At 38.7% G+C, this 14,503-nt stretch overlaps 1 protein-coding gene across 3 annotated transcripts in view; it reads left to right on the plus strand.

The window, feature by feature from the left end:
• ZFYVE9 (zinc finger FYVE-type containing 9) overlaps positions 1-14,503 on the plus strand; it is a 58,471-nt gene that overhangs the window by 15,703 nt on the left and 28,265 nt on the right. For all 3 annotated transcript variants that reach the window (XM_053984525.1, XM_053984523.1, XM_053984524.1), the window contains exons 2-4: positions 656-758; positions 5,362-5,466; positions 6,242-8,295. In XM_053984525.1, the coding sequence (XP_053840500.1) occupies positions 5,397-5,466; positions 6,242-8,295 (2,124 nt within the window). In that variant the 5' untranslated portion in view covers positions 656-758; positions 5,362-5,396. The remainder of the gene's footprint in view (positions 1-655; positions 759-5,361; positions 5,467-6,241; positions 8,296-14,503) is intronic.

A 14,503-nucleotide genomic window follows, 5' to 3' on the forward strand; every position in this document is an offset into this window, starting at 1 on the left:
TAGAAATGCTGTGGATTGAAGAACAAAAGTTTCTTCATATGACTTTTTTTGTTTTTTCCTCTTGAGTCCTCTGTGCTATTGAAGGTTGGTGCTATTGTGGGTCTTTTGAGAAGAAGCCTTTAGGAAATGAAGGGAGCCTAAGACTGTAGGGGGAATAATTTGAAGACAAAACCACTTGTTTAGCTATGACAAAATCAGTGGGAAGCTGATGAATACAGTTTACAGAATTCAGAGAGCTGTGAATTTTTGTTGACTATCAAAGCTACTAGCTCTTTATTTTTGGAAGAACTATTGTAGTATAATAGAATTGATTTCAGAGGCTAGTTTTATAAATTGTTACAGTCAAGGTCATCAGGAATACAAGGACAGTTGGAGTTGCTGTGTTACACTGAGTGTTTACAGTTAAATGAAGACTAATAACAGGTAGGTAGCAATGTGGTTTTTATTAACAACATTTTTCACCAGACTGTTGGAGAGCAGTAGTGGCATAGTGCACACACATCTCTGAATCTAAAGCTGCAGATGTAATCCAAATCATCTGAAGCTTGCAGCACTTGCCAAATAGGCCTTTGCTAGCTGCAGTCACGTGTTGAAAAGGACATGGTTTGTGTCAGAATTACCTGTCATAAAATACATGCTTGTATTTTCTTTCTAGGATCAAGTAGAACACCCCGATTCAGCAGAACTGGCTGATTGTGCTGCAGTCATCATGAAAAGGCACAGGGTCATTTGTTTCTTAACATATGTATAAGAAAAAGGTAAGAGGCAAGTTCTGCTTTAGAATATAATGATTCAGAGTTCTGCACCTGAAATGTTTTTCATGCATACTTACAGATAGATATTTATATACATACACCTTTGTGTATGGATGGATCTCTTATAAAGAAGACGATGGAGTATTTTTAGCAATTTGTTGTTTTATTTTTTGCTGAGAGTAATTGCCCTATTTTAGAGCAAAGATTGTGTCTTGTTTGGGAGAGGGGGAAGGCGGGCAAAGTCTTTCTTTCTCAGTCTGTGCTGTAGCCAGATCTCATCAGTTCTAAATAAAGCTATTGCTCAACTCAGAACAAAGTGTTCGTTACAGCAGAGGTGCCTGACTTGCAGGGACAGGTAACACACCTCACCGAAGGGAGCTGGAACAAGATGTGCACTTGACCATTGTTTGTTGGGGTTGAAGGAAGTCTTCAGGAGCCCTGGATCTAATAAATCTGTCTGTCCAGTCCATCTGTACTTCTGTGCTATCATGCTATGGGAAAATGACATTTTCTGGATGTGTGATTTTTATCAGGATGAATATGCAATGTTTGGTTTCAATTTGATCATCCCCTCTGTGACTTCCATCTTAGGAGCTTTTCATGTATGAAAAGCATATTTTTTATGAGGACTGTAATAAACTATTTGAGCATTTTGTGTAGTAAGAGATTACTGAAACGTGTAGGTTCACAGTTTGATATTGAAAGAGTTGTCTCCACAGGACAGCATGACAGAAAATCCTGAGATCCTATTCTAGTTCTTTACATACTCTCTGGTTTTTAGGTCTTTGCTGTGAGGCCAATAGTTGAATGTCAGTATTATTTCCTTTCAGTGCATTTTTTATTACAGTGTTTTAATGTGATTATGAGCTGATCATCCACTATTAAAAGACAATTAGAAAGACTAAAGGCTGTCAGTTCCCGTGGTGAAAACATCCCAAAGATAATTTAGGATGTGCACTGCAGAGGATCATGGGTTACATAATCCCTTATCATAGAGCCCAACACAAATACAAGTGTGTCTGCTTTGCAGGTGTAACACAAGGCCAGTCTCTTGTACAGTTCATTTCCCAGGAGCAAACTGGCATGCGGGATATCTGAGCTCTCTTGAGAGGCGGTCTCCAAGGCTAAGCCTGTTCAGAATAACACCTAATTTTAAGGAAGGTTTTTCTGTCCTGTACTTGTCTCCTTCTTTCCACTATTCGACTGAAGTTTGTGTTGTGTCTGAATGCTGTGATGACAAGGGCAGTAATTCTGGGTAGATAATGACACACACATTTCTGGTACATGCACCTTTAAATTTAGACATCAAGGGAGAGTAAAGCATGTAAGCTTCATGGAATGTAAGTTCCTAAGTTTCAGAAATGAAGATGAAAGCCCATGCTGTTGTTGTGAAGAAATTGAGAAGTAAAACATGCTTTCTGAATTATGCATGATGTGTGATCCAACAGGAGCTTGAAAATAATCTGATTTGACAGACTGCATGTTTTAATTTGCCCTGAAAGACAGAAGATGACTCTGCAATGGGTAACAAGTGATCTTGAGTTCTGGACTTATATACCAGTGGTTAGTAACCACTGTATTAATCTTTTTTTTATACAGAGTCAAATAAAACATAAAATTTTACTGTTTTTTCCCATAATTAGTATTTTCTGCCAAATCTTTGCATGGAGGACTGTATTTTTGAAAAAAAAAAATCTCCTGTTTTTTACTCATTGGTGGCTTGTGCTTCCTTTTCCTTGCAGCGGCACAAGATCCTCTCCTTCATATTGTTCATCCCAATATATAGTAATTTAGGATCTCCTTTTTGGTAGCATACCGGTAAAATTACCACTGAAACATCTTTCTGATTTGCTCCTGTTTTTATTCTCCTTTTTCCAGAGTCTTAAGTGTTGTGTGTTTGCTCATCAGCTTCTCTCCATGCCATGACTCAGGATATTTGAGCAATACTACTACAGTTTCTCAACTATTAAGGATCCTTTAAAAAATGTCATGCCAACCTTTGTCCCAAGAGGAACTTTGGGATTAGAGTAATTCTAAAAGTCTTCCAGACTTTTATGGTGGTATATGTGAGATTCAGTCAAAAGTTTCAAAAGACCTGTAAAGGAATATGTTTTTTATTTAGCTTGGGCATTTAATAAAGATATTCAAAATAAAATTAAACTCTAAACCACAGGGAAAACAGCCCCTCAATTTTTATAGCATGCTGTGTTAGAGCATTTTATTTTCTATTTTGATCTTGAGTTGCTAGCTATAGTGAGTTGAAGCATTAAATCTTCAACTGGCAAATATGTGAGTTGCTGACAATCAGGAAGCCTTGCTGATATCTGTTAGGAACATAAGTACTCATCCTCCTTTACTGTCAGGAGAGGACATGAAGGACTTCTGTGGATTTGGCAGTGTGTTTTGCCCTTGGCAGAAACTTGCAGGAAAGGTTGGGGGGTTGTTGTGTTCTTTTATATAATAATAATAATTTTAGATATTAGACGTAAAGATTTGCAGCTGACCTTTTCTGAGAAATACCTACTGCAGCAGACAATGAGATCTCATTTAGAGTGGCTGTCAGCTTAGTGACTGTGAGCTTAAAAATAAAAGGTTCTCCATATATCCTGGTACATCAGTGAGTGAAATAACAATAGTGATATAAAAGGTCTTTTCTTTCTTCAGTGGAACTCATGAGCACAAAAATTTGTTATGACATTTTTCAGTCTTGCAGTGCCTCGCTGAAAAATACTCTTTGCATCATTGACTTTAGTAGCAGGACTTTGCCTAGAAATAATTATACATGTCTTCATCAATTGTTTCCTAGGAGCAATGTTATCATTATAATGTAAATTAATATATTATAAATGGATGTGAAATCAACTGGTATTTTGTACAAAAGAGTTCTATTTTTGAGACTCCTGAGATGCAGCTAGTAATCAAGGTGGGCAGCTTTTCCATTGCTTATGTTATGATGTGTGCATCTGTGCACAATAAATGATATGGCAAATCATCTGTTTTCCTGGCAGAAGGAGTTAATCTAAAATTCCAGAACAGTGGACAAATCTAGGAGTATGTCAGATGACAAGTGTAGTTTATCTTGGAATTATTTTGCAAATGGTCTTTTTTCTGTTGATGCATATTAGATTAATTTTCTTTAAAACTAGCTTCTATGTATATCTTCACACGTGCCTTAGTCTAATTATATTAAATAGCAATGTATTTATGTTGTATCATGATCCTTTTAAAACAACCATGTATCAAATTTTAAGTTGACCTTGAAAACTTGAACTCTGCATTTTGTGATACTTTAATGCACAGTCCTTTCCTGTCAATAACCTAACTGCAGCTGTTGCCCATAAGAAATACAAGCCCGTAAATATTTATAATTCGTGAATTTGTAAATACAGAATGTTGTAGTAATGGAAATAAAGGTGGTTGACCTTTTCCTCAAATCCAGATACTGTGGGGATAATGGTAAAGTATTGCTTTAAATTGGAAACTTTGTCTAATGTGTTGTATCTCTGGTGGAAAAAAAACAGGTTTTTAATTGAGCTGTCAGGTCTAACACTGCTTTATGCTGCAAAACAAGGTTCTTACCCTCTCCTCCTCCATTGCCTTATTTCACAACAGTGAAAGCCAACTCTGAAGAGAATAAAGGTGTTTTGGATGATGTTCAGAGAACAGATCAAGTCAAGGTCTCTGTGGTTTATAGGTTATGGCACACATTTCCCACTGAAGATGTCTCTGCTGGTAGTGAATGTTAGGCAAATATGAACCAGGGTGTCTTTTTGCTACAAGACTTTGGTAGTGAGGCGTCCATGTTACTGCTGTTAGGGCAAAACATTACTTATTATGTGAAGATAGTTATGTAATGATTCAGGGTTAGGTTTTTTGCTTTGGGTTAGGTTTTTTGCTTTGGTTTTGGTTTTCCCCCCCTCATTTCTCTCTTGTCATCTTCTTTTCTAGCCTGAGAGCATTATCTCTTGGTGATACTATTTACTTCTGTGCATTTTGCTAGATTTCCAGTGGCTGCCTTTCAGGGAAACAAGGCTTATTAAAGTAGACATTTTAAGAGACAGCACAATTCAAGTAACACCCATTAAGTCCCTTAACAACTTTTACAAGTATGAATCTTTGAAGCATCTCGAGAGGAATGAGGACTGACACAGAGTACTGCTAGCCTATGGTACATTAAAAAATCAGTAGCATAGGGAGTTTAAACTCCTTGTTCAAAGCCACATGAACTAATTGGTGGTAGCACAGATCTGAAAGTCAAGTCTTCAGATTTTTTAGTTGGCCTTTCTGGTTTCTCTAGACCTTTTTTTTTTTTTTTTTTTTTTTGACTGGTGTGACAGCAGTTTTGCTCTTACCATTATGGTGATCCTGATAGCCAGACACATTAATGTGAGAGACTGGAGGTAATAAAATCCAAAGCAAGTTTGGGGAAGTTGTTAATCTGAATGAAGCAAGTTTAAGCACACAAATTATTTTTATTCCTGGAAAATACTTTTGATTTACGTAAGAATTGATTTACAAAGGACTTTTCCCCTTAAATCAGGACAATATGTAAGGGAGCACTGCTGACTGAAGGTTAAGCATCTGATTGTAATTTGTTCTCTGGCAGGTTTAGACAAGGATCTGGTGGTCGTTCCCTGACAAATGGAGAACTATTTCCAAGCAGAGGCATATAACCTCGATAAGGTTTTAGATGAATTTGAGCAAAACGAAGGTGAGTCATTTTGAAGAGGATTGTAGATGCACATCAGATGTCTTCTACAGAGGACAGTATAGAAGAGGGGGAGATCTGTGATACCCTTCGTGGGTTTGAGTTGCAAATTAATCTCAGAATTTACAAAAAACACCTGTTAATTTTGCATGGTATGTCTTCAGCATTTCTTAGTAGCATTCTTTTCTGCTTCCATTCATCTTGTTTACCTTTGTAAAATTTCTTACTCTTTTAATAGCAAATGTGCCATACACTTCTAGTGAAAGGTTTTGTGAAGCTTAATCTCAGTAGCAATATTTAAATCATTTATTTTAAACAAATCAGGCAAAACTTATTTTAAGCTTCTTTTGCAGAAATGTTTTATTAGGTCACATAAATCATATAATGAAGGTTATCATGTTCAAAGCACTAAATTTTTTCCTAGTCTAATTGCTAATTCTTTGCTGTCAAGGAAGTTGAACTGTTCATTTTATGGGGGTGAGAATATTTTCAGGCACTTCTAGCTGTCTAAAATATATTAATCAATACTTTAAAGCTGCTTTTGCAAATTCAACCTGATACTAATTGGGGTAGCTCTAAACTTCTTGAGTTCTAAAAACATTATGGAATGACACTACTAATGGTTGACAAGGATGTTGGTTATGGCAGGTGAGCTTCATTTTTGTGCCCATATTTGAACACTTCTGCATTTCTATTTGGGACATTCTAATGCAGCAGGATTAAAAGAACCTGTAGCTTTAATATGGCAGTAAGTTTTGTTGTTTAAACCCTTTTTCAGATGCCGCTGTTTCATCTACTCTGCTGGGTGCAAAGTGGAATCAGATTCTAGATCCGCCTTCTCGTCGCCTGTCATTCAACTCGGCTGTGGCCAACGTGAATGAAGCTACAACTCCTAATGAATGTCAGCAGAGATTAAAATCTTTCTCCTTGTCCCACTCAGTGACTACACCAACAGGAGGAGGGGATCGCTGTGCTAATGGAAAGGATTTTAGCATAAGCCCAGAGACCCCAGTCATGTGGATTGATGATCAGGCAGCAGCAGATGATCAGTTGATTAAAAGAAATAATAATCAGGATGATCAGTGTAACTCAGTGGAAGCAGGAGAAAAGAAATGTGGAAATACAGCTTGCTTGCCAGAGGAGAAAAATGTGCTAGTGGTGGCAGTCATGCACAACTGTGACAGAACACTACAAAGTGGTGATGTGGTGGATTGTGCAAGTTACAGCAGTCAGTCCCTAATGGACTCTATTAGCTTTACACTGGATAATGAAAACCAACAGAGTGACCAGTTTAGCGTTACCGTAAATGGATCCACAGAAAAGGATATTGATACAGAAAAGCAGGTAAACAGGCTGGGCACTGAAGATGACTCTGTAAGTCATTTAATTAATGCTTCATCTGAAAGCCTGACTGCTGCATGCCCCTCCTCTCGATTAAAGGAGGATTTTAATGTGAATAAAGATTTGCTGTTTTCAGAAGCTACAACTGCAGGGATCAATGCAGTGACTCTCTTACAGAGACCAGTTGATGGTACTGCTAAAATGCAAGAAAATTGTGCATCAGTTGAAAATTTCACTAGTAAAGCCATTCCTCAGAGAACAGATCTAGAAGCTAAAAACTCTTCTGGTTCCAGTAGTGGAAGCTTAATTGTAGAACAGGAAACAACCCAGCAGTTGCAGTCTAGGCTATCTGGGCTCACCGAGACCTGTCAACCTAACGTGGCTGGAAGTGGCAATTACAAGGAATGTGTTGCAGAGGATGTTGGTGCCACTGAAGGTGAAGTGATTGAATGTGATAAAAATCTTGGCACAACGGAATTGCGCAGCATGGCAGAATGTTACGCTGAATCTCAGGAGATGACTAATTGGGAGCTGACAAAGTTGAATGAGATGAATAATAAACAAACTCTAGGAGAGAATGAAAGACTTTTGCAGACCAAACAGCCTGATGATTCATGTGGGAATAGCAAAGAAGATGAAGATGGGGTATTGGAGGTAGGCATAGACTTAAAAGGGTCTGGTACAGATGAGCTTGGAGGATCCAGTCTCTCTGATGTGATGGCTACATCAGCAGCAAGCTCTCTGTCTAATGGTTGTGATTCCTATGGAATGCAGAACCCAGTTGTTGCTCATGTTCCAAAGACTTTACCCTCCAAGGAAGACTCGGTAACAGAGGAAAAGGAGATTGAGGAGAGCAAGTCAGAATGTTATACTAATGTTTATGAACAGAGAGGAAATGAGGCCACAGAAGGGAGTGGTCTTATTTTAAACAGCACTGGTGACCACATAAAGAAAAATTATTTGCATCTTTGTAGTCAGGTTTCATCCATGCAAGGGCAGACTTCACCAAAACCAGTGACTAACCAGCAATACAGTGTTCCTTTTGGTGGTGCAAGACCTAAGCAACCCACAAATCTGAAGCTGCAGATTCCGAAGCCATTATCGGACCACTTACAAAATGATGTTATTCCCCCAAATTGTGGAGGTAATAGTAAAAACAAAAATGTCTTTGGTAAGACACAGTTAGGGGATACAGCAGACACGTTTCCTGGTGAAACATCTTCAAATGCCTCTGGTACTGGTTCTAATGGGGAACATTTGGACGAGTATGAATCTGGAGTCTCTAATAGTTCGTGCCTTGCAGTAGCCCCAGATAGTCCAGATAATGATCTCAGAGCTGGTCAGTTTGGAGCTCCAGCCAGAAAGCCTTTTACGACTTTGGGTGAGGTGGCTCCAGTGTGGGTTCCAGACTCTCAAGCACCAAACTGTATGAAATGTGAGGCCAGATTTACATTCACCAAAAGAAGGCACCATTGCAGAGCCTGTGGGAAGGTAAGTTCATATTTTGTGAATAAGCTCAAAGCACCCTTTTTTCCCTGGTACTGCACAACAGTGCATCAGAGGGCTTGCTAAGCTACTGGATATAGTTACCTGTGACATCTCTTCCTAAAAAGCTGTGTCTGCGTGAAGCAAAAATGGGAATTTCTGAGCTCTGATCTATTTAGGGTGCTAGTAAAGAATAACTAATTGTTATTAGTCTAAATGAGCAGTTGTATTTGTTGATTGCAATGATCCTTGGGTTTATGTCAGAACTTTTATAAAATGACTTAGTGCAGGAAACTGCTTTACAGAAATTACTGCATCAATAATCCCATTAAAGTTACTGAAACAAACTTGTGCATTGGGAGTGGGCTGTTGGATTGCTGGCATTCCTGCTGGTTTACACAGCTGATCAACTCAGTTCTTCTCGGTTTTCTTTACTATTCTCATATTGCTTACATTATTTTAAATAGTATTAACATGTTTTTAAACATACATTTGCTCTTGGGAAAAAAAAACAAACGGTTAACTGTAACCTCGTGTATGTCCACATGGTGAGAAATGTCATAATGAAGACAACTAAAGCATAATTTCTGTATCACTTTTTGTTGTGTAAGAAATACTTTATTGTTGAGAGTGTTTTAACATTTTATGTATGTGCCATCTAGGTGAACTCAAATTCTTATGTAATGATTTTATTGTAAATTATTAACCTGTAAAGTATTCCAAATAACTTTTACTGAAATACATGTCAGTGACCTAAGCAGGAACTTGGGGAGAAAATGATGATGATTCAAAAGCAGTAAACTAACACTCTTGTCAATTAGCTATTAATGAATATTGTAAAAAGAAATACTAAAACCAACAAGAAGTAGAATAAAAATAACTTCAGTTAATTTAGGCCTCATTCAAAGGTTTCTGAAGTTGATTAAAACACCTGGCTGCTATGGGTGATAATTTTTGCTACCAGAAGAGTGCAGGGAAAGCAGAATGATGTGGATAAAGGACCTAAAAGAAGCAAATGTATCAGGAAAGCTCAAACCCTTACGCCAGCTGGTTCTGGAAGCAGCCCAGCAGAACCCCCAGGCTTGCTCCTGCTCGTGTCCCTTTTGTCCCTTTAGGAACCAGAATGCACAGCACTCAGCCTCTCACTGGAGAAATGCTGAGCAGTCTTTCCCAGGCATCATGGTTTGGTGCTGGCACAATGCCAGTGCACCCATGAAAATATGTTTTTCTCAAATGAGTGCTGTGAGATGCGACCAGAAACAGAGCAGAGCAGGCTCGAGCTTAGAAATAAAGAAAAAAACTTTATTAACCTACAACTATACTAAAAGACACACACAGAATTCAGAATGAAAACCTTCCAAAACATTCCTCCTCCCCCCACCTAATTTCCACCAAAGCACATTGAGACAAAACCTTGGACTCTCGACCAAGTTACCACCCTCAGATAATCAATTCTAAGTTCATCAAGGGAGAGAGGAGTCTCTCTTGTACCACAGACTCCCCCAGGAAACACAATTGCAATCTCTTCTGTTTCCATGTCACACATGGCACTGCCTGGAGAAAATCTGCCATGGTGACATCCTCCTTCCATGTACAGTGCTCTCACCACTGTGCATGGACCGAGACTGCTCCCAGGGTTTCTTTAAGGATGCTTCGCCAAGTACCAAAGAACAACAGTTTCTCATTTTTGGGACAACAGTCCCCCCCATTTTCTCCTCTCCTGGGGCCAAGGGGCTCAACAACAGAGATATTTTTCTTCCCTGAAGACAGAGGGCACCACCACACCCTCAACTTTTCTCTGTTCACTCCACTCCTGCACATGCAATCACTGCAGCTGGTCACTCTCTTGGCTCAAACCATTGCATCCCCCTAAAAATACAGTCTCTCTTGCAGGAGAAATTGGTTCAGTCTATGGCTATACAAGAAAAGTCCAGCCAAGGCCACTCCATCATCTCCTCCCACCTAGATTTCTTCTTCTAACATCTCAGGTCCTCAGGTCTCTTCCATTTCAGATCAAGGAAGATTAATGTTTCACAAAGCTTTCTTTATCCAGGTTAAAAGTCTCGGGCTCCCAGGACTAAATCTTGGCTGCTCAGAACTCACACGCTGGGCACCCTCCCCCTCCCCTTCTCTTTCTCCTCTGCCGGCCTACTGCACATGATACCAAATTTCCAGGTGGAACAGGCTCGCTCTCTCTCTCTTTCCCTCTGGGAGGAGAACAAAGACATCTCAGTTGTTCTCCACCCTTCTGTCCAGCCCGGTTCCAGTCCCTTCAGCCTCTGGCCTACCTCTCCCAGGCCGCATGGCTTCCCCTCCCCCACGCAGCCCATGGCTGGGCAGGGCAGGTCTGCACTCTTCTGCTGACCTGAACCAAAAGAGAAAGTTCCCCTGGGAGTTCTCTGCTTTTAACCCCCTGTGTTCTCAGAGGCATGTCCAATGTCTTCAGTAGTCACGCCAGGTGTCAACAGTCAAATCTGACCACTGATTGATTTGGCCCCAACTTCTGAGAAAACTCACTTCCTTATCAACCCACCACAGCAGGACACTTTGAAAAGATGAGCTGACATTCCTTGTGTGCTGCTCCAGGACTTGCAGTTGGCTCAGCCCATCCTGCAGCAGCTTGGTTGCAGTGGAAGTCCTGATGTGGGGCCAGTAACCACAGATGATCAATGAGCATCACATAAAGCTCATGCCTGCCTTCAGTGTACTTTTGGTTTACAGCAGGGGCCTCATTCTTCTCATGGCAGTTGAGGAGAATCTGTAAGGCCTGGAAGTTAATGTCCATGATTTTAGCTTTGATATGTTAACTTATAATGCTATTTAGGTTGTTTTTTTTTAAGTTGGACAAATATGACTTCAGTTTTCATGTGCAGTAAAATTTTCTACTTATTTTTGTGTTTTAAACAAGTTTATTGCTTGGATTTAATTGCTTTTCTGTAATGAAGCCCTGAGTAGCACAAATGAATACAGAAAATTAAAGTGTCTGTAAATGGATAAAACACGCAATGATGGAACAAGGCTAAAAATTTCTATGTGTTTTTTTCTTTTTACATTCTTCTGACAAACCTTGAGAAGAACCGCCAGTGCCGGTGATATTTTTTAAAATATATGTGGGAAATTGATAAAATAAAAAATCCCTCTACTCAGTAGACTTAGAATGCATTGTTTTTAGAAACTTCTGTTAGCAAATGTTTGTCTGGGCCAAATTTGCACAAGTGCAGCCAAAAGATGTGGCCAAAAGGACTCATTAATAAATGCTAAGGATCAGTGTAAGTCAAATAATACTTAGCACTTACTGCATATAGCTTTACAGCCCTTAATTCCTGTAACGATTCTGGGCAGAGAGAGAACAAAGCTTAGACAGAGAAGTTCTGATGAATGTGGCTGCAGTGACTTGAGAAATCCCAGTTCTCAGCTGTCTGCTCCTGCTTTCTGGTCACCAGCCCCAGAGCAGTTGAAAACTTCACTAGTAAAGCCATTCCTTAGAGAACAGATCTAGAAGCTAAAAACTCTTCTGGTTTCAGTAGTGGAAGCTTCATCGAAGGAACCCAGACCATATGTGGTGTAGGTAACTACTGAACCACAGGGATGCTTCCACTGTTAAATGTCTGAATCTCACTAAAAGAATTAGGGAGACAACATCTTCAGCCCTTGCAGTTATTTGTTTCTAGGGGAAGTCATAGGATTAAATATTTTGAACACAAGCTTTAGCACAACAGTTTCTTGTTAAGCTTTATTAACATCATGACAAATCATTTTGGTAGGGGTGAATGTATCGGTTTCATTTGGGAATAAACACTGCATTTAAAAATAGTTGAGTGGCAACTGGGAAGTTTGGGTTTTTAATTTCAGGGTAATAATTGCAAAGTTAATGGATGATATGCACCATTTGGATTGACAGAAAGTAATACACTTAGAGTAAATTTTGAGTTAAAATAAAGAACCTGATGAATGTGTGTGAACACATTCATAAATTATATGTTATATATTTATGTACCTTCTATTGTCAGATTAAATAGTCATCCTTGATAGGAAAACCAGAAAATTTGTATGCAATCTTTTTTAGAGAACCAAAATGATATTTTTCTACTAAAATATTTAAAAATCAGCAATTCCACTAACAACTAATGCTTTAACAACTCCTAGGGAACCTGAAAACCCTAGTAACATAAAAACTTGCTTTGACACTGCTCTGTTGTTTTTTTTTATAGCATGATGTACTGAGATAATGACTTGGTGATTGTTAATAACAAGTCTGACTTGTCAGTTGTGCTGGATTGTGTTCTCTGCATTACTGCTGCTCAAGGCTGATGCAGCCTGAGAGAGGAAGCGGGGATGTTCTGTCATTGCTTCTATTTTCTCTTTTAATATTTAAATCATTGCATTTGGGAGCTTTTATGAATGTGTTGTTTGAAAAAGGTTCCTAAATTAGATATTAATTTGTGTTGGGCCTTCATTTATGGTTGACATTGATTTTTCCATGTTCAATACTGAATGAACTTTTGACTGGAAGTTTTGCCCAGAGAACTGAAATGATGTCAAATGTCTCTAAAATATGCTGTGATGTTGTTATAAATATTTCCTAGAATACTTGTAAATTGGGTTAAGATGTAAGTGCAGAAATCAGATTTTTCAAATATATTTACTTGTTTTTTTTAAAAGATTTTCACATATGTGAAAGGGTGGATTTTATTTTTGCATTAAAATTCCAGTGTATGCTTAATTATATTTTGGTTTTGAAATGTTTGAGTTGTCATAATTAGAAAACATTGGTTCTAATGAGACAAAGCTGAGCTTTCTGCACATTTGATTTTCAACTCTCGTGTTTAGCTCAGAACCTGTATTTGCTTACTTTGAACACTTGCCACTTAAAACCTCCAAGTAACAGGCTGCAAAGTAGTCGTAATTTGGTGTGATCTTTAACTTGGTTAAAATTTAATGAGGCTTAAACACATTTATATATAACAATCCTGTGTAGCTTCTTGTCTGTATTTCAGAAATAATGCTGCTGGAGTGATGGAATATTTTTTTTTATTTTAGAAAGCATAATAGATCATAATAATGCATAGTGAATTGCAGAGATAATATCCACCCATAATTAAATTTTGAAATTCTCTCTTGATATCTGAACTCATTTGTTAGGCAGCTGCTGCTGTTTCTAGGTCTCCTGAGTGATCTCCTGGCATTACCTTTCTGCAGGAAGTGGATGTTCATCACTATCTTCACATCACCTGAAAAATAATCCTGAGGAACTACTGGTTTTTTTGTTTTTTTCATAAAGACAATATAGTTATTTTAAACAAAAAAGAAATCATTAAGGGCATGTGTTCTGCAGGATTGTGAGAAGGCAGTTGCTACTGTAGGATCATATCTGCATGCAAGCGTGTTTTGGTGCACAAGCCATGCTCATGTTTGATGGTTTTGCTTGTCTGGAGGAAGCCTCAGGAATGTTTCCTGCCCAGGGCTGGGGAGTTTTTAGAGCTGTTTCAGGGGAGAGGGACCAGCACTGCACCTGCATCTCCACAGCACTTTGTGCTCCCTGGGCTTTGCCCCAGCCCCTTTAGCAGCCAGGGTGCCCAGAATGCAGTTCCTGAGTTCTCCCTACTGTTGTGATACTGTGGTGTTTGTATTCATGTGAAAATGAGCTTTTTTATAGAAATGGAGCAAGATTTTCTTGCAGTACTAATGTCATTCAGCTTTCTTAAATGTCTTGGTTTATATGTTTAACACTTAAAGCATTTTGATAATCACTGTTCCTCCTCAACCAAGGAATAGCTTGCTAGATATGAAGAGATTAAACAGCTGGAGTTGCTATCAGAATCACAGAATTATTTAGGTTGGAAAAAACCTCTTGAGGTCATCAAGTCTGGTCTTGTCTGGTGACTGATCACTGCCTTGTCAACCAGACCGTGCCACCAAGTGCCACATCCAGTCTTTCATTAAACACCTCCAAGGACAGTGACTCCAGCACCTCTCTGGGCAGCCCATTCCAATGTTTAATCACCCCTTCTGTGAAGAAATTCCTCCTGATGTCCAAAAATTCCTTCTGGCGTCCAATTCCATGTAGATTAATTGTACTGTTGCAAATAATTAATTAATTAAGTTTGAATTACTCTGTGCCATAGCAGTCTCTTACATATATGGAATACTTGTGCATTGAATTGCTATTTAATTCTAGGAAGTACTCATGCTTTTTCTAAGACTGAAGGTAATT

Source organism: Vidua macroura, chromosome 9 (assembly GCF_024509145.1).
Source record: "Vidua macroura isolate BioBank_ID:100142 chromosome 9, ASM2450914v1, whole genome shotgun sequence".
Lineage (NCBI taxonomy): Eukaryota > Metazoa > Chordata > Aves > Passeriformes > Viduidae > Vidua > Vidua macroura.